The sequence below is a fragment of the Capra hircus genome, chromosome 7 (genome assembly GCF_001704415.2).
Source record: "Capra hircus breed San Clemente chromosome 7, ASM170441v1, whole genome shotgun sequence".
Classification (NCBI taxonomy): domain Eukaryota; kingdom Metazoa; phylum Chordata; class Mammalia; order Artiodactyla; family Bovidae; genus Capra; species Capra hircus.
Window position 1 is genome coordinate 57,949,696 of NC_030814.1, and position 26,800 is coordinate 57,976,495.

General features: G+C 38.9%; 1 protein-coding gene across 18 annotated transcripts in view; it reads right to left on the reverse strand.

Annotated features, from left to right (window-relative positions):
- LOC102191519 (protocadherin gamma-C4) overlaps positions 1-26,800 on the reverse strand; it is a 171,637-nt gene that overhangs the window by 29,682 nt on the left and 115,155 nt on the right. Inside the window, exon 1 of one of the 18 annotated variants that reach the window (XM_013965624.2) lies at positions 804-3,812. The exons of the other annotated variants lie outside the window; for them this stretch is intronic. Coding sequence (XP_013821078.2) covers positions 804-3,236 — 2,433 coding nt within the window. The 5' untranslated portion in view covers positions 3,237-3,812. Of the gene's footprint in view, positions 1-803; positions 3,813-26,800 lie in introns of those variants that run through there. 18 annotated transcript variants of the gene reach the window in all.

Here is a 26,800-nt window from a genome sequence, read left to right on the forward strand (position 1 = left end):
TAATGGTGAAAGGATAGGAATTAACACTTAGGGCAAAAAGAACTTTCATTTTGTACTTTATGTCCTTCTGAATTTATTTTCAAAGTAAATATTACTTTTACTTTTATAATGAATGGTGGTTACCTTTGGATTTGGGAATAAAATTAATTTTAATTTTTTCTTATATTTTTCCATATTTTCCAAATTTTCTATAATGCACATGTAAGTAATGTCCACATAATTTCCTGTAGTGTCCTTGAAATAAAATTTAAAGGACTCTAGAATTTTATTTCTTTCATAGAAAGCCATCTGAGAATGAGGAAGAGGATCTGTCCAATCAAAGGAAAATTATCAGCAAACCATTAGTTTTAATGCAGATGTGGCAATCATTTGAAAGATGGACAGATGAGGTAGTCTTTATACTCCTAGCAGCTGCTACTGGCTAGAGGTTTCCATTAACTTGTACTCAATGCAAATGATACCAAGCTAAGCTCTGAGTGCTGAGATGGTGAGTTAAAGCTTAATGGCCCTTTAGCAGGATTGGTTAGTTGCTATGGCAAGTGAATGCTGAGGGTGTGAATTGTGTCCACAGATGAGTGGATTAACTCCACACTGTGTGGGACCGAAAACCACACTCTAGCTGGGTCATCTCCCTCCCCCAAAAGGCACAACGTTTGATCTGCGAAAAGCCAAGTAAAAATGTGGATGCATCATTAGGAAAACGTCTTGATCACTGAGAATGAAGATGGCTACATACGTTCCTAGAAGTGATGCAGGAATCAAAAACCATTCATATCATTCCAGGGTGACTTGCTAACCCTTACCTGTCCAGGAGGGGAGCTCTCTGCACCCAGCACTTGCCTATAGAACACTGGATCAAGGCTCCGCAGAGTGTTCTGGCGGCTGGCCAGGGGGCTGGCAGCGCCAGGTTTCTTCAGCAGTGGGTCACTGCGTCTCGAATCAGTGGTGAGGTATACCTGATGGTAAAGGTGTGGGGCCATCAGGCCTCCCCGCACAGCGTCTGCGTGGAGAGAGGGCCCTGGTGTTCGGTACAGGGAGCTCACAGGGGCTCGGTATAGGTCCCTGGATTGCTTCCATTTGTAAACTTTGAATATGATCACTCCTAATACTGTGACTGCGAACCCCACGGAGACCAGGATTAGAGAGAGAAGTAGATAAAAGGTGAGATTTTTATTCTGCTCCCTGGGGGCAGAGCCAGCAGGGAACTCAGCCAGGGCTTCAGGAGATTCCTCAGTTACTGACACAGTCAGGGTCGCAGTAGTGGACAGCGATGGCTCCCCATTGTCTCTGATCAATACCGTGAGAGTCTGCCTGGGCGAATCTGTATCCTGGACTGGGCGGGCAGTGGTGATTTGACCCGTGTGAAGTCCCACAGCAAAAAGGCTCTGGTTGGGGGCTCCCAAGAGGTTGTAGGAGAGCCAGGCGTTGTGCCCTGAATCTGGGTCCCAGCCCACCACCCGTGTGACCAGGTAGCCAGCAGCAGTACCTCGAGGCAACATCTCCACCGAGCTCTGGCCAGGCCGGGGGTATAGGACCTGGGGGGCATTGTCATTGCAGTCAGTGACAAACACATTCACACTGATGTTGGTAGCCAGGACAGGAGTGCCCCCATCGCTGATGTGAGCTGTTAACTCAAACTCACGGCGATCCTCATGGTCCAGGGGCACTAAGGATGACACGACGCCACTGTCACGATTTATCGTAAAATAGCGACCCACTAGGCCTATTTCAGCTCCTTGCTCTAAGAGAAAGAAGGAAAGGCGAGCATTCTGCGGGGCGTCGGGGTCCCAGACACTTAGGTTTAGTATTGGAACACCAGGCAGGTTATTTTCCTCAACGTAAACATTGTAAGAAGACTGGGAAGATTGTGGAGGGTTGTCGTTGATGTCGGACACTTGCACCCGCACTGTCGTGAGGGCTGAGAGGGAAGGGGTTCCCGCATCTCGAGCCGTGATGCTGAGGTTGTATTCTGGCACGGTCTCCCGATCCAGGACTGCGCTGGTTTTCAAAGTGAAGTAATTCTTGAGGGAAGATATCAGGCTAAAAGGGAGACCTGGTGGAACCTCGCATGTCACCAGCCCGTTCTCCCCAGCATCCAGATCGGTCACACTGAGCAGAGCAATGACAGTTCCAAGAGGGGCGTCCTCGGGGACTGGGCTGTACACGGAGGTGACTGTGATCTCCGGGGCATTGTCATTTACGTCCACAACCTCTACCAAAACTTTACAGTGTGCTCCTTCGGGATTGGCGCCTTTGTCTTTGGCCTGTATGTAAATCTCATGGAGTTTGGCGTCTTCAAAGTCCAGCCGACCCTTGACTGTCAGCACCCCGGTAACAAGGTCCAAGGAGAATAGTTCCCGCACGCCAGCGCGGTTGTGGCTGCTGAAGGAGTAAATGATTTCGCCGTTGGGGCCTTCATCCAGATCCGTTGCACGGACTTGCACCACGCGAGTGCCTGGGGGTGCATCCTCCAGGACACGCGCCCGGTACAAGGACTGGTTGAAGGTGGGCGCATTGTCATTTGCGTCCAGCACAACGATTCGAATAGGAAGGCTGGCGGAGCGAGCCGGAGTTCCTCCGTCCAACGCCGTCAGCACCAGCTGGAGACCTGGTTCTCGCTCCCGGTCCAGGGAGCGCTCCAGAACCAGCTCCGCGTACTTAGTGCTGTCTTCCCGCGTCTGCACTCGAAGCGCAAAGTACTCGTTTCGGCTCAGCTCGTAGGTTTGTAAAGAGTTGCTTCCCACATCGGGATCATGCGCGATCTCGAGCGGAAAGCGCGTTCCCGGCACCATGGCCTCGCTAATCTCCAATTTCATTTCCCGCGTAGGAAAAGAGGGATTGTTGTCGTTGATGTCTTGGATCACCACTTCCGCGCTGAACAACTCTAGCGGCCTCTCCACTACCAACTCCAGAGTTATGGTACAGGAGGGCAGGGTCCCACACAGCTCCTCTCGATCCAGGCGGTCGTTCACGAACATCTCTCCGGTCTCCCAGTTCACCTCAAAGAATCTTCGGCTAGCTCCGGACACCACCCGGAGCCTGCGAGCTGACAGGCTGCCGAGATCCAAGTCAAGGTCCCTGACCACGTTGCCCACCACGGAACCCTTCTCTCTTTCCTCCAGGATCTCATAGCGAATGACGGCGGCGGAAGCCTTCTGCAAGGCACCCAGAAGCAGCAAAACTCCCACCACTCTCCCGGTGCTTACCAGTCCGCCCCTCCAGGCCTCTGGGACCATCTCACTCAAAGACAGTTCCTCTTAGCAGGGTCCAGATCGTCCCGGCTTCTTTCCCGAGAAACTTTCAGCGGGTTAGCGCTCGGGCGCTGGGCTCCGAGTCGGACATGGCTTTCTGGATGCCGCTGATTTGCTCGCCGGCTGTTCAGTCTCGGCCTCATCCCCCGGCGCCGAGAGGGGACGGGCCGGGGCCAGATCTCCAGCGTCTCCATTGGCCGACAGCGGCACGCAGAGTCCCAGCCAATAACTGCACGAAAAATGCGCCAGCGCCGGACTCTCTGAGCGGGACAAGCACTAGCGCCGGGAACTTCTTTCCTTTGGCTTTCTTCCAGAGTTTACAGCCAGAGCTCCTTGGCAGAAGCTGCACATCCGAAACCCACCTTAGCTGGAAAGCCAACTACCAGGTGATGAAGCTGGCCTTCCTACAAGTCTAAAAGCCGAACAAAGGCCTGTTAAACATTTTAACCGCTATCTTTAATCTCTAAAACGGGGTTCAAACCTAACCAAAAAACAACACAACGTTAGCTGGTCTGCTGGAGGACTAGGTAAAACTCACCTAGCTGGACTCTACTAGTAGAGAGGCGTTTAGCTTTTTTTTTTGAGGTATTAATAACAATTTTAGTTTTCTTTCTTAACAAATGCAACTGTAGCATTCCGGTCAATTCCCCAGTAGAGAAAAATCTACAGGAGCTACCACCGTTTGGTTTAACTTTGTTTTGTGAAATTTAAAAACATAATTCAGGTATCTTTTTAAATTGAATGTTATTGCTTAGCTCTTATTTCTTCACAATGAGGGAGCAACGTGAAATTTTTCTATCCTATTTGTCCCAACAAGCATAATCTCAATCAGAAAGCATAATTTCTAAAGTTTTCCTTTACTTGATCAATCTGTTTCTCAAGATCATGAGGCATGCCACAAAAAGACGTTGCATTGCTAATAAAGGATAATATCCCCTCTTCACTATGCCCCCCCCAAAAAAAGAAAAATGACCAGGTTTTATTTACCACCTGGAACATTTATAAAATGATTGGGATATCCAAAATACAAAACCTTTAGCCAGGGAATAAAGAGTCTGAATTTTTCTGCATTTAAGATTGTAATCAAACAAAACAGTAATGACTAGGATAATGAATAAGACAGTCAACTATAAGTTAGAACCCAGTCATACATCCTTTGAAAACAAACTACCTTCTAAGGGTTCCTGTGTTCCTATCCTATTAAATCAATAAGGCAGATAAAATTCTGGCATCAGAGTAAGTCAATGATATATATCTCCCATAAAAAAGAACACAGTAATGTCATCTGCAGCATCAGGGATGCAACTAGAAATTTTCATAATAATTAAAGTAAGTCAGAGAAAGACAAATACCTTATGATGTCACTTATATGTGGAATCTACAATGCGGCACAAATGGGACTTTCCTGGTGGTCTAGTGGTTAAGACTCTGCACTCCCAATGCAAGGGACATGAGTTCGATCCCTGATTGGGGAACTAAGATCTCGCATATCAAATAAAAACCAATAAAAAATAAGGCATGAATGAACTTATCTACAAAGCAGAAACAGACTTGCAGACACAGAGAGCAGACTAGTAGTTGCCAAGGGGGAGGGAGGAGGGATAGAGACCATCTGGAGTTTGGGGTTGGTCTATGCAAACTCCTACATTTAGAATGGATAAACAATAAGGTCCTATGTGTACAGCACAGAGAACTATATCCAATCTCCTGAGACAAACCATTACAGAAAAGAATATAAAAAAGAATGTATACGTGTAAAACTAAGTCACTCTGCTGTGCACAGAAATGAACACAACACGGCAAATCAACTAGACTACAATAAAAAACAAATGCATAGCCTTTGTATCTGGCTTCTTTCACTTAGTATAGTGTCAAACCCAACTCTTAACCACACCCTCAAAAAATGTTTTCTCTCCACCCTTATCTAATAAGGGCCACTTCTAGTCTAGTCAGAAATTCTCAGGTCACCCCGGAAGCCCCATCAGCAGTCACAGGATGGACAGCCAGCCAGCCATGGCGATCTTTGAGAAGCTGGACTACAACATCAATGAGCCTTCTCCCAAGCTGCACAACGGGCATGTTCACCCAGGACTTCCAGGAATTTGTAAATAAATGCCTGATTAAGAACCCAACCGAGCTAGCAGACCTGAAGATGCTTATGAACCACACCTTCATCAAGCGGTCTGAGGTGGAAGATGTGGATTTTGCTGGCCGGTTGCCCGTAGAACACAGAGGCTGAACCAGTCCAGCACGCCCACACAAACTGCCATGAGTGGATACTCCCACTACGGCTACCGCCACCCACCCAGCGCACCCTGGCCCACCACTCCTGCCACACTTTCCTTTGGGACACACATGTGGTCCTTGGATCCCCGGAGGCCAAGGCCACTGTGCTGTCTTCTCAGAACCTGTTTCCTTAGGTTTAAGGGTGTGTGTTGGGGGGAACAGGGAAAGAAAAAGGAAACATGCCCCCCAAAAATAAATTCTCAGGTCATTCTTGGCACTTCCCTGGTGGTCCAATGCTTGAGAATCTGTATTGCAACACAGGGGAAGTGGATTCAATCCCTAGCCCACTTGCCACAACTAGAGAAAGCCCTCAGGGCTCAAGGAAGACACATGCAGCCAAAGTAAAAAAATAAAAACTAAATTCTCAGGTCATTCTTAACATCTTTCTCTATATTCCTACATTTAATTCATTACCAGTTCATGTCAATCCTTACTACTTCCAAACTATACTCTGAATCTATTGATTACTTTCCCCTTTACTGTTACCATCTTAAATACTGTCAGCTTCCCCTCCGGTCTTCTTACTTCCTCTTTCACTTTCCCTAAACTCCATTTTGCATGTGGAAACCTAAAGAATCTTTCAAAAATATCTATTAAATCTTTTCAAAAATATCTCCTTACTAAATACATTGCTTGGTACCAGAACTGGCTACATAATTTGCAGGATCAGTGCAGAATGAAAACAAGGGAACTCCTTGTTTAAAAATTACTACAGGGGGAAAGGGCAACTACCTGTTGAACCACCACTGACAGGAGGGTGCTAGAACCCACCAAAAAAAGATACTGCACGTCCAAAGACAAGACGCTGCAGCCAGATGATAGGAGGGGCAAAGTCACGATAAAATCAAATCCCATACCCCGTCAGTGGGTGACCCACAAATTGGAGAAAAATAATACCAAAGAAGTTCACCCACTGTTGTATAGGTTCTGAACCCCATGTCAGGCTTCCCAGCCTGGGGATCCCCAGGGAATCTGGCTTTGAAGGCCAATGGGATTTGATTATAGGACTTTCACAGGACTGGGGGAAACACAGACTCCAATCTTGGAGGGCACAAACAAAACCTTGCATGCAACAAGACCCATAGGAGAGAAGCAGTGACTCCACAGGAGTCAGAACCAAAACTACCTGCTACTGTTGCAGGGTCTCCTGTGGAGGCATGGACTGGCAGGGGCTCACCACGGGGTTGGGGGCACAGGCAGCATCAAGCTGGGAAGGTCCCCCTTGGCATAAACCTTCTTGGAGTTCACCATTAACCCAACCACAGAACCTGCAGACCCCAGGGCTGGGTCACCTCAGGCCAAACAACAATCAGCGAGAGAGTGCAACCCCATCCATCAGCAGATAATTGGATTAAAGCTTGACTGAGCAAAGCCCTGTCCGCCAGAGCAAGACCCCGTTTTTCCCATGGCCAGTCCCTCCCATCAGGAAGCTTACACAAGCCTCTTAGCATCATCCAGAGGGCAGACAGAAGAAGCAAGAAGAAGCACAGTCCCACAGCAACTAAAACAAAAGCCATATTACAGAAAGTTAATCACAATGGAAAAGCACAAAGTAATGTCCCAGATGAAGGGACAAGATGAAACCCCAGAAAAACTAAATAAAGTGGAGATACACAACCTTCCAGAAAAAGAACTCAGAATATTGTTAGTAAAGATGATTCAGGATCTTAGGAAAACAATGGAGATGTTTACCAAAGGCCTACAAGAACTAAAGAACAAATAAACAGAGATGAACAATACACTAGAAGGAATCAATAGCAGAATAACTGAGGCAGAAGAATGCATAAATGATCTAGAGAACAGGATGGTGGAAATCACTGCCATAGAACAGAATACAGAAAACAGGATGAAAAGAAATGAAGACAGCCTAAGAGACTGCTGGGACAACATTAATCCTATCAATATTCACATTATAGGAGTCCCAGAAGGAGAAGAAAGAAAGGACCTGAGAAAACATTTGAAGAGAAAACAGCTGAAAACTTCCCTAACATGGGAATTCAGCTTCCCTGATAGGTCAGTTGGTAAAGAATCCACCTGCAATGCAGGAGACCCAGGTTCATTTCCTGGGTTGGGAAGATCCCCTGTAGAAGGGATAGGCTACCCACTCCAGTATTCTTGGGCTTCCCTTGAGGCTCAGCTGATAAAGAATCCACCTGCAATGTGTGAGATCTGGGTTCAATCCCTGGGTTGGGAAGATCCCCTGGAGAAACGAAAAGCTACCCACTTGGTATTCTGGCCTGGAGAATTTCACACACTGTACAGTCCATGGGGTCACAAAGAGTTGGACATGACTGAGCGATTTTCAATTTCCCTAACATGGGAAAGGAAATAGTCAACCAAGTCCAGGAAGCACAGAAAATCCCAAGCAGTATAAACCCAAGGAAGAACACACCAAGACATACAGAAATCAAACTGACACAAATTAAAGACAAAGGTAAAATATTAAAAGCAACAAGAAAAAAAAAGACAAATAACATACAAGGAAACTTCCATCAGGCTATCAGCTGATTTTTCAACAGAAATTCTACAAGCCAGAAGGGAATGGCATGATATATTGAAAGTAATGAAAGGGAAGAACCTACAACCAAGAACACACTACCCAGCAAGACTCTCATTCACATATGATGGAGAAATAAAAATCTTTCCAGACAAGCAAAAGCTTAGAGAATTCAGCACCACCAAACCAGCTTTTACAATGAATGCTAAAGGAACTTCTCTAGGCAGGAAACACAAAAGAAGGAAAAGACTTACAGAAAATAAACCCCAAACAATTAAGAAAACGGTAATAGGATCATACATATGGATAATTACCTTAAATGTAAATAGATTAAATGCACCAACCAAAAGACAGACTGGCTGGTGGATGAAGACATGTACATGTATGCACTTCCACTTACCACATCACTCTGCTTGACCCCCCAAATTGTATGTAATTATTTTATATTGTTAGGTTAATCATGTTCCCATTATGACTTACAATTGTAATTATCTTATTTTTTGTCTGACAATTGTGAAAACTGATAAACGTCTTTCACTATTATGATTATGTAACTATTACTCACATAATACCATTGTATGATTGGTGAAAAGAAAAATAAAAGAACCCTATATTACCAAAACTACTATTTAATAGCAAAACTTGTAATCACTTTAAAATCCAGATGCATACCAGAATTATCTTGAAATTTTTTGAAAAATACAAATGTCCAGGTATTGCTTTTTCTTCAGAGCTCCAGATATGTTTCTAATGAGCAGCCATGTTTAAAAACAACTGAACTATATGATGATCTTTTACTTTTATCTAGTTTGTTTCACTTTTTCTATTTCATATTCAGTATTCAGGGCTACCATTTCATTTAGCTTATGTTTTCCAATTTCTCCATCTCTTTTTTATGCTCTTTCTCAAGCTTCTATCAAGATGCAGTAGAAAAGCTTTTGTATACACATATATAAATAATATGTATAATATATGTATTTTGGAAAACTTATGAATTTTTGCCTAACAAAAATTTATGACATTTTGAACCCACTTGTTTGACTTAGTATGAGTAGAATACTAGATTTCTAATTTAAAAAGATATATAACAAGCAACAAAAGTTTACTATATAGCATAGGGAACTATAGTCAATATCTTATAATAACCTATAATGGAAAGTAGTTTCAAAAATAATAGATATGTATACATATAACTGAATCATCTTGCTGTGTACCCCTCAACTATACTTCAATAAAATACATATATTAAGAAAAAAGATTTCTACAGGGCTTCCCTGGTGGTCCAACGGTTGAGACTCAACCTGCCAATGCAGGGAACATGGGTTCAATCCCTGGTCCAGGGAGATTCTACATGCGGGGGGGTCAACTAAGCCCATGTACCACAGCTACTGAGCCCGTGCTCTGCAACAACAGAAGCCACTGCATTAAGAAGCCCAAGCACCACAGCAAAGAGTAATGGCTCACTGTGACTAGAGAAGGCCCATGTACAAAAAGACCCAGCGCAGTCAAAAAACAAAAATAAATTTAAAAATTAAAAAATAAAAATTACTAGTTTCAAAACGTTGACAGCAGAGCATTAAACCAAACGCTAGGCTCTTCAAAGAATGGGGACCAGTATGACTGCACAGTTCACATATCCATGAACATGGCCTTGCCTGGCACAGAGAAGTATTGCCTAATATTATGTTTTAAAATATTAGGTAACTACCTAATATTATTTACTCCGAAAGGATTAATATCAGAAAAACTTACTCATGGTACTATTAAATTAATGAATTCAAGGGAAAACATAGGTATTATCCTCTAAAAACCCAAATATCATCTAGTAATTTTTTTTTTTAATATTAACCCTCATAGTCAACAGAAGAGTCTGAAATGCAGCACTTGGGCGTGATCTCAAAAATTACTAAATGGTCTCAGTTTGTTTCCAAGGCAAACCATTCAACATTACAGTAATCCAAGTTTATGCCCCTACCACTAATGCTGAAGAAACTGAAGTTGAATGGTTCTATGAAGACCTAAAAGACCTCCTAGAACTAACACCAAAAGATGTCCTTTTCATCACAGGAGACGAATGCAAAAGTAGAAGTCAAGAGATACCTGGAATAACAGGCAAGTTTGGCCTTGGAGTACAAAATGAAGCAGGGCAAAGGCTAACAGTTTTGCCAAGAGAATGCACTGGTCATAGCAAACACCCTCTCCCAACAACGCAAGAAATGACTCTACACATGGACATCAGATGGTCATATCGAAATCAGATTGATTATATTCTTTACAGCCGTAGCTCCACATGATAAGCAAAAAAAAGATCGAGAGCTGACTGTGGTTCAGATCATGAGCTCCTTATTGCAAAATTCAGACTTAAACTGAAGAAAGTAGGGAAAACTACTTGATCATTCTGGTATGACCTAAATCAAATCCCTTATGATTATACAGTGGAAGTGACAAATAGATTCAAGGGTTTAGATCTGATAGACAGAGTGCCTGAAGAACTATGGACAGAGGTTTGTAACAGTGTACAGGAGGTGGTGACCAAAACCATTTCCAAAGTTAAGAAATGCAACAAGGCAAAATGGTTGTCTGAGGAGACCTTACAAATAGCCGAGAAAAGTGAAGTGAAAGGGAAAGGAGAAAAGGAAAGATATACCCATCTGAATGCAGAGTTTCAGAGAATAGTAAGGAGAGATAAAAAGGCATTCTTAAGTGAACAATGCAAAGAAATAGAGGAAAACAACAGAACGGGAAAGACTAGAGATGTCTTCAAGAAAATTAGAGATAACAAGGGGACATTTCATACAAAGATGGACACAATAAAGGTCAGAAATGATATGGACCTAACAGAAGCAAAAGAGATTAAGAAGAGGTGGCAAGACTACACAGAAGAACTGAACAAAAAAGGTCTTAATGACCTGGATAACCACGATGGTGTGGTCACTCACCTCAAGCCAGACATCCTGCAGTGTGAAGTCAAGTGGGCCTTAGGAAGGATTACTATGAACAAAACTAGTGGAGGTGATGGAATACTAGCTGAGCTAGTTCAGATCCTAAAAGATGATGCTGTGAACATGCTGCCCTTAGAATGCCAGCAAATTTGGAAAACTCAGCAGTGGCCACAGGGCTGGAAAATGTCAGGTTTCATTCCAATCCCAAAGCAATGCCAAAGAATGCTCAAACTACTGCACTATCTTGCTCATTTCACATGCTAGCAAGGTAATGCTCAAAATCCTTCAAGCTAGGCTTTACCTGTATGTGAACTGAGAACTTCCATATGTACAAGCGGGGTTTAGAAAAGGCAGAGGAACCAGAAGTGAAACTGTCAACACCTGTTGGGACCACAGAAAAAAGCAAGAGAATTTCAGAAAAACATGTACTTCTGCTTCACTGACTATGCTAAAGCATAGAGACGGGAATATGAGACCACCTTACCTGCCTCCTGAGAAACCTGCAAGCAAGTCAAGAAGCAACAGTTAGAACCAGACATGGAACAACAGACTGGTTCAAAATTGGGACAGGATTACATCAAGGCTGTATATTGTCACCCTGCTTATTGAACTTATATGCACAGTACATCATGTGAAATGCTGGACTGGATGAATCACAAGATGAAAGAAAGATTGCCAAGAGAAATATCAATAACCTCAGATATGCAGATGACACCACCCTTATGGCAGAAAGTGAAGAGGAACTAAAGAGCCTCTTGATGAAGGTGAAAAAGATGAGTGAAAAACTGGCTTACAGCTCAACATTCAAAAAACTAAGATCATAGCATTCAGTCCCATTACTTCATGGCAAATAGATGGGGAAACATGGAAATCATGACAGACTTTATTTTCTTGGCCTCCAAAATCACTGCAGATGGTGACTGCAGCCATGAAATTAAAAGATGTTTGCTTCTTGGAAGAAAAGCTATGACAAACCTAGACAGCATATTAAAAGCAGAGACATCACTTTGCCAACAAAAGTCTGTCTAGTCAAAGCGATAGTTTTTCCAGTAGTCATGTATGGATGTGAAAGTTGGAACCATAAAGAAGGATGACTGCTGAAGAATTGATGCTTTCAAATTGTGGTGCTGGAGGACTCCCAAGAGTCCCCTGGACTGCAAGGAGATCAAGCCATCAATCCTAAAGGAAATCAACCTGAATATTCATTGGAAGGACTGTTGCTGAAGCTCCAATACTGTGGCCATCTGATGAAAAGAGCCAACTCATTGGAAAAGATCCTGATGCTGGGAAAAACTGAGGGCAGGAGGAGAAGGGGGTGGCAGAGGAGGGGATAGTTGGATGGCATCACCAACTCAATGGACATGAGTCTGAGCAAACTCAGGAAGACAGTGAAGGTCAGGGAAGCCTGGCGTGCTGCAGTCCATGGGGTACAAAGAGTTGGACATGACTTAGCAACTGAACAACAACAATCTTTTCTTTTTAAATGATTGCAACAATCAATTTAATTTTTTTAAAGATTTGTTTGGTTATGGACCATTTTTAAAGTCTATTGAATTTGTTCCAATATTGCTTCTTTTTTATATTTTGGTTTTTTGCCTCTGGGCCTTTCCTGGTGGCTCAGATGGTAAAGAATCTGCATGCAATGCGAGAGACCTGGGTTGCATCCCTGGGTTGGGAAGATTCCCTAGAGAAGGGAATGGCTTCCCACTCCGGTATTCTGGCCTGAAGAATTCCACCGACAGAGGAGCCTGGCAGGCTACAATCCATGGGATGGCAAACAGTTGGACACAACTAAGCCACTTTCACTTTTTTGCCCCTGAGGCATGTGAGACCTTAACTCTCTGACCAGGGATTGAATCCGCCCCCACCTTGCAGTGGAAAGCAAAGTCTTAATCACTGGACCATCCAGTAATCTTTGAATTCAATCCAGTTTGCCTATTTGAGGAACATCCTCAAGGTCAAATTAAGGGATAATTTAAGGAGCAATTATGTAAGAACAGATAATCAATAGATCAACATGTATCACAATTTGGACAGGTGGGATATTCAAGGATTTGGAGGAAGCTGAATGGTTTAGCCTTAATATTTCTGTGATGTTCATCTGAAGTTTATGTGAAAAATATTTTGCATATTTGATTTGAAAAGATCTATGAACCTTAAGAATAAGAAAGTATTTCATTAATAATTTGGAACAAGATCAGTGATTTAGAGGTTTAAGGGAAAACAAAGAGGTCTACCTCTCATTCAATTTGAATGACCTTCTCTGCTAGTCTTGATCACATTAATACAATTACTGTTTATTATACCACAGAACTTAAATGTGCCAGGAAATTTGTCCACATGAAAACATCCCAAGAGGCCTTAAGTCTCTTTAGAGAGACGAAATTTTTAAAATTTTCCCCTAGTATGCTACTATATTGTTACCAAAATTATTACACATTTTTTGAAACAGGTAGTCTTGTATGAGTTATTTTTTCTAAATGATGTAATTGACTTCAATATATAATGATAACTGAGTGAGAAAGAAGTGTAACTTTCTGATCTTTAAAACTTTCTGGCAATACAGAAGCTTAGTACATGATCAAGATGTACTCTCAAATCACTGAGACAAATATGAAGTTTAAAAAAAAAAGTACTGGGAAACTGGATAGCCATTTAGGGGGGTAAAAAAAGATAAAATTAGTTCCATACCTCAGCACACACAAGAATAAAGTCCATATAGATCAAGGATCTAAATGTACAAACAAAAACATACAAGTACTAAAAGAAAACTAATGGATTTTTCTATAACCTGAGTGTGGGACAAGGCTTTCTAACTATTACTGAAAACCTAAATGTATATAGGAAAAGACTGACTCATTTGATTACATAAAAATGCAGGGGGGAAATGTTCTTATACAAAAATACCATAAACAAAATTGAAAGAAAATGACATACTGGGAGAAAATATTTACAACTTATTTCTTGGGCAAAGGGCTAATATACTAAACGTATAAATAACTTTTAAAAAATTTAGGACAAAACATTCAAAAATTCTAATAGAAAAATGAGATTAAAAAATGAGCAGACAATTTTTAAAAGAAATAAACTGGCTCTTAAACATATGAAAAGGTATTTAACTTCAACAGTAATGAGACCTACTCTAATCAAAGTGACTTTGAGATTTTAAAAAACTGATCAGATTAGCAAAAATTAAAAAGGTTGGCAACATATTCTGTAGATGAGGCTATGGAAAAATAAGCATTCTCATCTACCGGAATGCAAAATGGTACAATCTGTATGTAGGGAAATAGTTATATCTAACAGAATCACATATGTACTTACCCTATGACTTAGCAATCACAGTGTTAGAAATTTACCCTAAATATACACCTCAAAAATTATGAAAATACACATGTACCAGGTTATTAATTACAGTGTTATTTATAACTGCAAAAAGACTGGAAACTACTTAAATGGAAAACCTTAGTCGGTTGAATAGACGATGATATGAACAAATACAGTTTTGTGAAGCAACAAAAAAGATCTTTGTAAAATGATATAGAATGACTTCCAGAATATATTATTAATGCAAAAAGCAAAGTGAAAAGCTCTTCTTCTGACAATGTGGAACTAGCTATATGACTTTAAGCAAATATAATATTTATAAAAATATGTAGAAAAATGTTCTTAGACATTGGCACAAAAGGAGTGCAAGACTGAGAGAAGGGAAGCATTGAGGTGAGACCCAGAATCTTTTTGTTTTTTAACGTGGAGGCAATTTTCAGAGGGAAAATTACTGAAAAAGATAAACAGCCCTTTATGCTGTGGGAAAATATCAAGTGGTCTAGTATAAGTGAAATCTGAGTTCTCTAATTTTGTATATGTGTATGCGGGGGGGATAAATAGTATTTGATAGCCCCAACTTCCTAAATTCAAAGAAAATTATAGACCCACAGAATCAAGAAGTAGGATTAAATACACCACAAAAATGCACTGTAAGGAAAACACAATAAAGAAAAACACACCAAGTTTCATCATAATCAAATTTCTGAAATCCATTGATAAAGAGAGTAATTTAGAAGCAGCCAGTGGAAATTAAAGAGAACAAACAAAAGAAAGATCTCAGACTCTGCATCAAAAATAGTGCAAGGCATAAGAAAGAGGAACTATCATCTTTAAAGTATAATACTATAATCTTTAAAGTATTAAAAGAAAAAAATTGGCAACCCAGAATTCTATATCCACCAAAAGTACTTTACAAAAATGAAGGTGAAATAAAGATTATTTTCAAATAAAAACCTGGAAAATCTGCAACCAGATCTATACTGCAGGAAACATTAAAGGAAGTTCTTTAGTCAAAAGAAAAGGTGATCTATGTAACAAGGTGATCAATGGAAACATGGATCTATGTAAGGAATCAATGACAGAAATGATAAAAATGCAAGTTGCATATTAAAGACTTTTCATTTTTATATTTCTTTAAAAGATAATTAATTATTTAAAGCAAAAAGAACAGTGTGGGGCTTAAAATAATACAGTAGTAAAACACGGCAACAATGGCACCAAAAAAAGAAAAGGAGGGAAACAGAAGTATACTGTTATACTGGCATAATATTACTCAAATTCTATTATATTTATTAACATAAGTTAAAGATGTATAGTGTAAACCTTAGAAAAACACTTGAAAATCAAGGAGGATACCAAATAAACTAATATCTGAGACAAAACAGAATACTAAACAATAATATAAAAGAAGACAGGAAATAATCAAAGAAGGAATAAACAATGGATGGAGAGCACTCACAGGAAACAATCAAAGAAGGAATTAATTAATTGGCCAACAGGCACCAATTACTGCCATCCCACCTGCTATATCAGGAGCATGTACAGGGCTGCCTCACCTACCACACACATCAGGGGATAACAGCCAGCACACACTGAGAAAAGCAGCAGCAATCATCCAGACTAAAAGCAGCACCTCAATCTTGGACAAAATGGTGGAGCAGGAGAACTTGAACTCACCTTCTCTCATGAAAACACCAAAATCACAAACAACTGCTGAACAACCGTCAACAGAAAAGGCTGGATCTACCAAAAGAGAGTTTTTACATCCAAAGACAAAGAAGCCACAACAAAGTGTTAGGAGGGGCACTTTCAAGAAATCCTACAGGGAGTTCTCTCAGTGGCCTAGAGCTTAGGATTTGGTGCTTTCACTTCTGTGGCCTGGGTTCAATCCCTAGTCAAGGAACTGAGATCCCATAAACTGCATGACACTGCCAAAAAAAAAAAAAAAAAAAGAAATCCCATACTGGCCAGGTGGGTGACCCAAAAATTGAGAAAAAGAAAAAAAGGTTGTATTGCAGAGGATCTCACAAGGAGTGAGAGTTCTAATCTCCACATTAGGCTCCCCAGTCTGAGGGTCTGGGATCGGGGTAGGAGCCTCCAGAGTATTTGGTTTTGAAGGACAGCAGGGCTTGCGTACAGGAGCTCCACAGGACTGAGGGAAGCAGATTCCACTCCTGTGGATGCACACAGATATGACATGCACAGGGACCCAGCACAAAGCAGTGACTCCACAGAAGACTGGGCTAGACCTACCCACAGATATTGGAAGGTCTCCTGAGGAGGTGGGGTTGGCTTTGGCTCACTGTTGGGGCAAGAACACTGGTGGCAGAGGCCCCTGGAAATACTGATTGGCATGAACTCCCCCAGAGGTTGCCATTTTGGCACCAAGAGCTGATCAACAGCCTAAAAGGCAGTGCTGGGATGCCTTGGGCCAAACAACCAGCTAGAGGAACACAGCCCCATCAGCAGCAGCTCAGGCTCCTGAGCTCATAGCCACTGCTAAACACACCCCCTGACACAGCCCTTCCCACCACAGAGACAAGGCCCAAATCCCCCCACCATGGGGCAGACACCAGAAGAGGAACTATGATCCTGCAGCCTGTGGAAAGACAGCCACAGAAAGTTAGACAAAATGAGGCAACAGAGAAGTATGTTCCAGATGACGAAACAAAATAAAACCCCAGAAGAACTAAGTGAAGTAGAGATAGGCAGTCTACTTGAGAAAGAAGTCAGAGCAATGACAGTAAAGATGATCCAAGATCTCAGAAGAAGAATGGACTCACAGACTGAGAAAATACAAGAAATTTTTAACAAAGAGTTCAGTTCAGTCGCTCAGTCATGTCCAACTCTTTGAGACCCCATAAATCAGAAGATCTAAAAAGCAAACAAAATGAGATAAACAATATAATAACTGAAATGAAAAAAACACACTAGAAGGAATCAACAGAAGAATAAATGAGGCAGAGGAATGAATAAGTGATCTGAAAGATAGATGGTTAGAAATTACTGCCATGAGAAGAAATGAGGCCAGTCTCAGAAACCTCTGAGATAACATTAAACACACCAACATTCACATTATAGGAGTCTCAGAAGGAAAAGAGACAAAGGGTCCAAGAAAATAGTTGAAGAGACTATAAGCTGAAAACTTCCCTAACATGGGAAAGGAGACACTCACTCAAGTCCAGGAAGAACAGAGAGTCCCATACAGCATACACTCAAGGAGGAACATGCCAAGACACATATTAATCAAACTCACAAAAATTAAACACAAAGGGGAAATATTAAAAGCAGTAAGGGAAAACCAACAAACAACATATAAGGAAACTCCCATTAGGTTATCCATTGATTTTTCAGCAGAAACTCTGCAGGCCAGAAGGAAGTGACATGATATATTTAAAGTAATAAAAGGGGAAAAAAAAAACTGTAACCCAGAATACTCCACCCAGCAGGACTTTTCTTCAGACCTGACAAGAGAAATCAAAAACTTTACAGAAAATCAAAAGCTGACAGAATTTAGCACCAGCAAATAAGCTTTACAACAAATGCTAAAGGAACTTCTCTTGGTGGAAAAGAAAAGGCCACAAATAGAAACAAGAAAATTTAAGAATGGGAAAGCAGCTTACTGATAAAGGCAAGCACACATGAAATGAAGGAAATCATCCACACATATGATTATCAAAACCAGCAATCAGAAATAAAATATATTTGAAGAAATAATGTTGAAGGATGAAAAAAACCAGCAATCATGAGAAAAGGAGAGTATAAATGCAGGATATTAGAAATGCATTTGAAATTAAGAGACCAGCAACTTAAAACAATCTCGTGTGTGTGTCTATAAATACACGCAGACTGCTATATCAAAACCTCATGGATACATGCATCCTAATGTTCACTGCAGCACTATTTACAATAATCAAGACATACAAACAACCTAAAGCTCCACTGGTGGAAGAATGGATAAGGAAGATGTGGTATGGAATATGAGTCATAAAAAATTAAATAATGCCATTTGCAGCAACATGGATGGACCTAGAGATTATCGTACCAAGTAAGGGAAATCTGAAAAAGATAAACATCATATAATTTATATGTGGAATCTAAAAAAAAAGATACAAATGAACTTACACTCAAAACAGAAACAGACTCACAGACTTCGAAAACAAATTTAGGATTACCAAAAGGGAAACGTGGGAGGGATGAATCAGGAGTTAGGATTGACATACACACAGTACTATATACAAAAGAGATAATCAACAAGGTTCTACCATATAGCACAGGAAAATCTACTAAAAAATCTGTAATAACCTACATGGGAAAAGAATCTGAAAAAGAATGGATATATGTATAACTGAATCAACTGTACCACCTGAAACTAATACAACAGGGTAAATCAACTATAATTCAATATAAAAGTTTTTTAAAGTTTCATAAGGAAAAAAAAACAATAGAGGAGAAAATAAAGACCACAATGATAGACATAATCAGATCAATATTACATTAAATGGAACTAATCTAAACATACCAACTAAAGATCAGTGATGGATAAAAAAGACTCAACTATGTCCTTCTACAGGAAAAACACTTTATATAGAAAGAATGGAAAAAGATATACTATGCAATGCTAACTGTAAGAAAACTTGAGTGGCTATGAGAAAAAAGTAGACCTTTAAACAGTATGTGTTAGCAGAGACAAATGGAGACATTTCAAAATGACAAAAAGGACAATGTATCAAGTATCAAGAAAATTTTAAAATCTCACATATCTATTTACACAGAGAAAATTAAAAGGGACAAAGACAGACATTACATAGTAAGAGGGTCAGTCCACCAGGAAGACACAGCCATCTTAAATGCGTATGTACCAAACCAAAGAACTTCAAAACACATGAAGCAGAAACTTGTAACTGAAGCGTAAAATAGACAAATTCACCAAAATATACGTAGAGACTTCAACAATTTGCCAACTGATGGAACTACTAACAAGAACATATAGGTAAACAATTGATAAAATTCTTTTTCAATAATTGTTAGAATTACTAACTAGGATATTGAAAAAGTGAATAACACCATCAACTAACAGAGTTTAACTGACACTAACAGAACATTCTACCCTAAAACAGAATAAATATTCTATTCAAGTACCCATGGAACATTCTGATCATATCCAGGACCTGAAAACAAAGCTCAACAACTTAAAAAGATTTGAAATCACTCATAATATATGCTTTGAACACCCTGGAATTAAACTAAAATTCAGTAACAGAAAGTCAACAGGAAAATCAGACGTGATGTAAAACACAGTTCTGAATAATCCATGGGCTAAAGAGTAAGTCTCAAAGAAAATTTAAAAATTCACCGACTGAATGAAAATGAAAATTCAACATATCAAAATTTATAGGGTGCAACTAAAGCATTCCTGAGAGGGAAAGACACAGCACTAAATAAAGATAAAAATTCTCAAATCGATAACCTATGATCTCAGGTCAAGGAATGAGAAAAAGAGCTAAATAAACACAAAGCAAACAAAGTGAAAAATACTAAATTCAATAGCAAAAATCAATCAAATTGAACTCCAAGGTACATATCCAAGATAAATTAAAACATGTACTCATACAAAGCTTTGCAGCAAATGTTCACAGCAACATTTTTCACAATAGCCCCAAACTGGAATCAACTCAAATGTCCATCAATGGATGAATGGATGAACAAAATGTGGTATATCCATACAATGAAATACTATTCAACAATAAAAGGAATAAAGTGTTGATACATGCTACAGTATCGATGGACCTCAAAAATATTATGCCAAGTGAAAAAAGCCAACACACACAAAAAACTACGTATTTTGAGACTTCTTTTGTCAGTCCAGCAGTCAAGACTCTGCACTTGTACTGCAGGGAGCACAGCTTCAATCCCTGGTTGAGGAACGAAGATCCCACATGCCACATGGTGTGTGCAGTGTGGGAGTGAGAATCCACTGCCGACAGACGCAAAGGAAATCTCTGGGTTAACGGAAATGTTCTTAAACTGGATAGAGCAGATTGTTGTACAGCAGTCCAAAGTACTAAAACTGGTCTAACCTGTCACCTTCAAAACGAGTGAAGCTTATGACATGTAAATTATATCTCAATAGAACTGTTTTAAAAGAAAAATATAAATCAATAGAACTGAAAATAGAAAAATCGAGAAAACTGATGGCACAAAAAGCTGGTTCTTTGAAAATCAATAAAACTGGAAAACAAAACTGACGAACTCCAGCAAGACCAATATCTACAATGAAACAATCGGTATCACTACAGACCTCACAGACATTAAAAAGAAAATAAGGGGATATTACGAACAACTGTTTACACATAAACTTGACAATCTGGATGAGATGGACCAATTACTCAAAACTAAAAGATGCTACAAGCTACAGTATAGTATCAGTTCAGTTGCTCAGTTGTGTCCGGCTCTTTGCAACCCCATGAATCACAGCACGCTGGATTATCTAAATAGTTCTATAGCTAGTAGAGAAACTGAATTCAGAGCTTAAAATTCCCCAAAAGAAATCTCTAGGCCCAGATGGTTGTACTGGAGAATTCTACCACATTAAAAAAAAAATTTTATCCAGTGTAAGAAAAAACGTAAGCTTTATTTTGGTAAGACATTTCAGATTCCCTTGGATCACAGCATACCCATAAGCAAAATGTACACCTGCTGATTTACTACACATCAAGTCACAAATTCCCAATCCTAGGAAAGCAAGCTGCAGAATACAAGTGCTGATCAACAACTATAGGTAGCATTTGAAACAAAAATCAATGAGCTTTCAGCACTTAAGTCAAATGAGGCTTTAATCAAAAAGATAGTTTCACAGGGCATCTTTTTTCAACAGTAATTAATTCATTCAAATCTGATTCAAGCTCAACTGACAGTGTTATGTTTGAAGCAACTGAGAAAAGGCAATCAACATATAAGTGGTATAATACAGTGTGTACTAGATTTTGGGCCAATCTCTAACTGCATTAAATTTTTAGACCTTGTTTTAGAGTCTAATTAAACAAGAACTAGAGCTCTGACCCCACTTGGAGGATTGCAATGAAATTGCTCTGTCATGGCACAAAGGCATGTTGCAACATCGATACTCTTTAATCAACTTGTCCCACACTAACTGATTCTCCAACAGCATACTTTCTCCAGCTACAACTTTGAGGAACACACAATTTTTAACAGAAGAAAATTCTGTACTTCCAGTTTTAAAAAGTAGACAATCTATGGAGGCAACCATTTAAATATCTGAGTATACACACTGAGGTTTCTGCAACTTCATGTTGTAAGAGAAACTGATTTCAGAAGCATCACTTCATGAACCCAGCATCAAATATTTACACAATACATGTTTCATACAATATAATTTTAGAAACTTCAAGCAGCACAAAATTATCATAAAATTTTTATCAAATTCAAGTTTTCAGTGATCTTAAAAAACAAAAGGCAGGTTACAACTGCTTTTGTTCAACTGAAATATCCAGTCATATCTAGAAAATGCTAAAGTTATATGAAAAAATTTAGTCAAAGAAATGATTTTCAACCCTTTAAATATGCACAGCTTAACAGAAAATAAGAGGTTTGTCTGGCATGAGTAATTACGTCAAGGTGCGTTATAATCCTCAGCTGCTACTAGACACTATTTCAGGTTTTACATAATTTCCACAGTCTTAATGCCACTATTTTCACTCAGGTAAAATAAATGACCTTTTGAAGTCATTGACATCAGAAATGACACTTAAGGACAAGAATGATAACTAGAACTTAGGGGAAAAACAGGTCTTAGCGGTTTCTCTCCAAGTATGAGGAAAGCCATATAATCAATATACAATAGATATAATAGTTTAATGGGCATATTGTCTCACTTTTCTGTTTTCCTCTTAGCCACACACACACACACACACCCCAAATCTCTGCTCAAAGGAGGCACACTTGAACATGCTATGGGGTCTGCATATGATTTTCCCTAATTTCCTAACCATCCAGACCCTGAAATCCAAGTATTTCAACGAAAACTTTTCTCTCATTTGCATGAAGTCTGAGTCACTTTAAGTAACCCACACTAAAATTCTTCCAAATTTTTAAAGAAGAATGGACATGAATTCTGCACAATTTCTGAGAAAACAGAGAAAACACTCTCCATTTCCTTTTATGAAGTAACTATTACCCTGATATCAAAGGCAAACAAAGAAAGCACAAAAAGAGAAAACTACAAAACAATACTCATGAATATAGGTACAAAAACTCTTTAAAAATTATTAGCAAATAGAATTCAGCAATATGCCAAATGAACTACACTTCATGACCAAGTGGAGTTTATTTCAGGGATGCAAGGCTGAGTCAATATTTGAGTTAGTTAATATAATTCATTACATCAATAGACCAAAGAAGAAAAACCACATGATCATACACAATGATGCAGAAAAAGCATGTGACAAAATTTAATACCCATTTATGGGAAAAAAACACCCTCAGAAAGCAAGGAATAGGGGAGCTCTTCCTAGCGTAATAAAGAGCATCCACACATACCTAAAGCAAATACTATACTTAAAAGACTAAATTCCCCCCAGTAAGACAAAGATGTCTACTCTCATTATTTTTCAACATACTAGAAGTTCTAGATAGACAGTGCAGTAGGCTAGAAAAAGAAAGAAAAGACACACAGATTGAAACAAAGACGTAATATTGTGCTTCTTGCAGATAACATGATTGTCTACATAGGAAAATTCCAAGGAATCTACAGGAAAACTAGAACCAGAAAGTTAATTCAGCAAGGCTGTAGGATACAAGATCAACAAATAAAAATGTATTCTATTTCTATATACTATCATTGAACACGTGTAACTGAAATTAAAAACCTGACACCATTAACAACTACTCAAAAAGTAAAACTCTAAGGTATAACTAACAGAATATGCACAGAACTTGTAGGCTGAAACTTTTTAAACACTGATGAAAGAAATCAGAGTAAACAAATGGAGAGAAAGACACACAATATTTATGGACTGGAAGACTCAGTAAAGATGTCAGCTCCCCCCACTTTAAGTTGTGACTCCTATCAAAATACAAGCAAATGTTTTTTGTAATATAGACAAGCATATCCCAAAATTATATGTAAAGGCACAGGCCCTAGAATAGCTAAAACAATCTTGAAACAGAAGTTGGAGGAATTAATCTAACTCACTTTAAGACTTACAAAATAGTCACAGTAATCAAGACACATAGTTCAATGAAACGAAATAGAGAACTGAGAAACAGACCTACAAAAGTAAGGCCAGTTTTTTTTTTTTTTTAAGCCATAAAGATTTATTGGCTCACATAACTCAAGTCCAGGAGTAAGTAGGTGTCATGATTAGTTTGATCCAGCAGCATAAATATGTCACAAAGACCGATCTCTTTCCTTCCTCTATTTAAAACACAGTGGTATTCTTCATGGTGTAACTTCACACTAAGGCTGCCTGCCTCTTCTGTAGTCTTAACATGGTTCCTACCAACTCTTTCATACTTCCATTTCCTGAGGAGTAAAAAACATCTTTCTTAAATCCCAGCATAACCCTCCCCTCAACTTTGTTTGGCCAAGTGGTTTGTTTTTGTTTTTGGCTCCGAGGCTTGTGAGATCTTAGTTCCTGAGCAGGGATCGAACCTGGGCCACAGTGGTGAAAGCACTGGATCCCAGGAAAGTCCCAAGGTCAAGTGATTTGTGACAAAGGCACAAGTGATTCAATGTAGGAAGGTAGTCTTTTCAACAAATGGTACTGAGACCAATGGTCATCCACAGTTAAAAAAATTGACTCTCAGGAATTCCCTGGTGGTCCAGGGGTTAGGATTCCATGCTTCCACTGAAGGGGGTATGGGTTCCATCCCTGTTTGGGGAACTAAGATCCCAGAAACCACATAGCTTGACCAAAAAGAGAAAAGAATTGATTTTCAATCTAAAAGACAGAATATGTTTTTCATTTCTTGTATAAATACCTAAATGCCTATGTTAGAGGAAAACATAGGAGAAAAAAATCTTCAGGACTTAGGGTATGTGAACAATTCTTAGATATGACACCAAAAGCATGATCCATAAGATAAATTGCACATCATTGAAATTTCAAATTTTTGCTTTAGGAAGAACCTAGGAAGAAGATGAAAAAGTAAGCTATAGGCTGGAAGACAATATTTACAAATCATGTATCTGACAAAAGCTCACATCTAGATTATAAAAATAATTCTCAAAATTCAACAGTAATAAAAATATCCAAATAGAAAATTGGCAAAACACAAAAACAGGTTTCTCACTAAATTGATGGCAAATAAGCATTTGAAAAGATTAAATATTATTAGCCAATACAGAAATTAAAACCAAGAAATATCATATACTTATTAAAACAGATAAAATAGAAAAACAGTGACAATATCAAATGCTGGTAAAAAATATGGGGAAAACTGGCTCTCTCATAAATTGCTGTTGGGACTCTAATGGTAAAATCCTCTGGAAACTAAACATAGGCTTACCATCTGATACAGCAATTGCACTTCTGGGCATATATGCTATAGAAATATAACATATCACAAAAACTTGTACACAATGTTCATAGCAGCTTTATTTGTAATAGCCCCCAATTGGAAACAACCTAGACATCTTCCAAGAGGTGAAGTTAAACTGTGGTTTATCCCTAATGGGATACTACTCAGCAGTAAAAAGAAACATTGATTTTGATACCTGCAACAACATTGAAGGATCTTAAGAGCATTATGTTGAGTAAAAAAAAAAAAAGTTAATCTCAAAATGTTACACAGTATACACTACCATTTATATAATGGTATATATAGAATGACAAGATAGGAATGGTAAACTGATTAGTTGTCACTGGGGGTTAGGGTAATATGAGGCAGTTCTTTGCAGTGATGGAATAATTCTGTATTTGATTGTGGTGGTAGTTACATAAATACATGCAGATGATAAATTTGCATAGAACTATACATATACATACACAAATGAATACATGTAAAAATTGCTGAAATTTGAATAAGGTCTGTAGATTATAGTAATGTTAATTTCCTGGCTTTGATAAACTAAAAAGAAAGATACTACTAGAGGAAGCTGGGTGATGAATACTTGGGACCTCTCTGTACTGTCTTTGCAACTTCCTGTGAGTCTATAGTGATTTTTAAAGAAAAGCTTTTAAAAGTACATGTACTTGGGACTTCCCTGGTGGTCCAGTGGTTAAGACTCTGAGCTTCCAATGGAGGTGGGATGGGTTCAATCCCTGGGTGGGGAACTAAGATCCCACATGCTGCATGTCCAATAAATAAATAAAATGTTAAGAAAAGTATATGTACCAAATAATATAGCTTAACAGATGAAACAACAAATGAATCAAAACTGATATAATTGGACAGAGAAAGAGAAATCTATATTTTTAGTTAGAGATTTCGTCTCTCCTCTGTCAGTGATAGATAGAGTACACAAAAATCAGTAAAGATACAGAAGGCCTGAATGACACAATCAACCAATTTGACCCAGATAACTAACAGCAGAATACACATTGTTTTCAGGTGTTCAAGGAAGATCAATCAAGACAGAGTAAATTGATGATGAAAAGTTATTTGGGCAATCCTAAAATACTTGGATGGAGAAGGCAATGGCAACCCACTCTAGTACTCTTGCCTGGAAAATCCCATGGACAGAGGAGCCTGGTAGGCTGCAATCCATGGGGTCGCACAGAGTTGGACATGACTGAAGCGAGTTAACAGCAGCAGCAGCAAAATACCTGGAAATTAAACCACACACTTTTAAATAAATCATGGGTCAAATAAGAAATTGCAGGATGTATTATAAAATATTATGAATTGAACTATAATGGAAACGTCAAATCCCAAATCAGTAGGCTGCAGCTAAAGATCAAAGAAAATTTATTTAAATACTTATATTTTTTAAAAAAGAAAAGCCAATGATCCTAGCTACAACCTTAAGCAGTTACATAAAAAATAGGAAATAATAAAGATGAGTAGAAATTAATGAAATGGACATGTAGAGGAAAAAAAATCAATGAAACCAAAAGTTGTTACCCTAATAAAATCAGACAAAGAACTTATGAGTAAACTACAGATCAGTATATTTCATAAACATTCATGAAAAAATATACATAGTTACTATATTGAGTCCAGCAATAAAGAGAAGACTAGACTATGATGACCAAGTTGAGTATATTCTAAAAATGCAAAGTTGATTAAACATTCAAAATCAGTGTGATTAATATATTTATATTTTATTTTATTATTAATGCATTCAATCGGTATATGATTAAACATTTTAAAACAACAATATTAAACATTCAAAATCAATATTAGAGTTAAATAGAAAAGTTATACAATCAGTTCAACAGATGAAAAAATTTGACAAAAATTTAACACTCATCAATGATAAACTCTCAACAAACTAGAAATAGAGGGAACTTTCTCAATCTAAGTTCATGGAG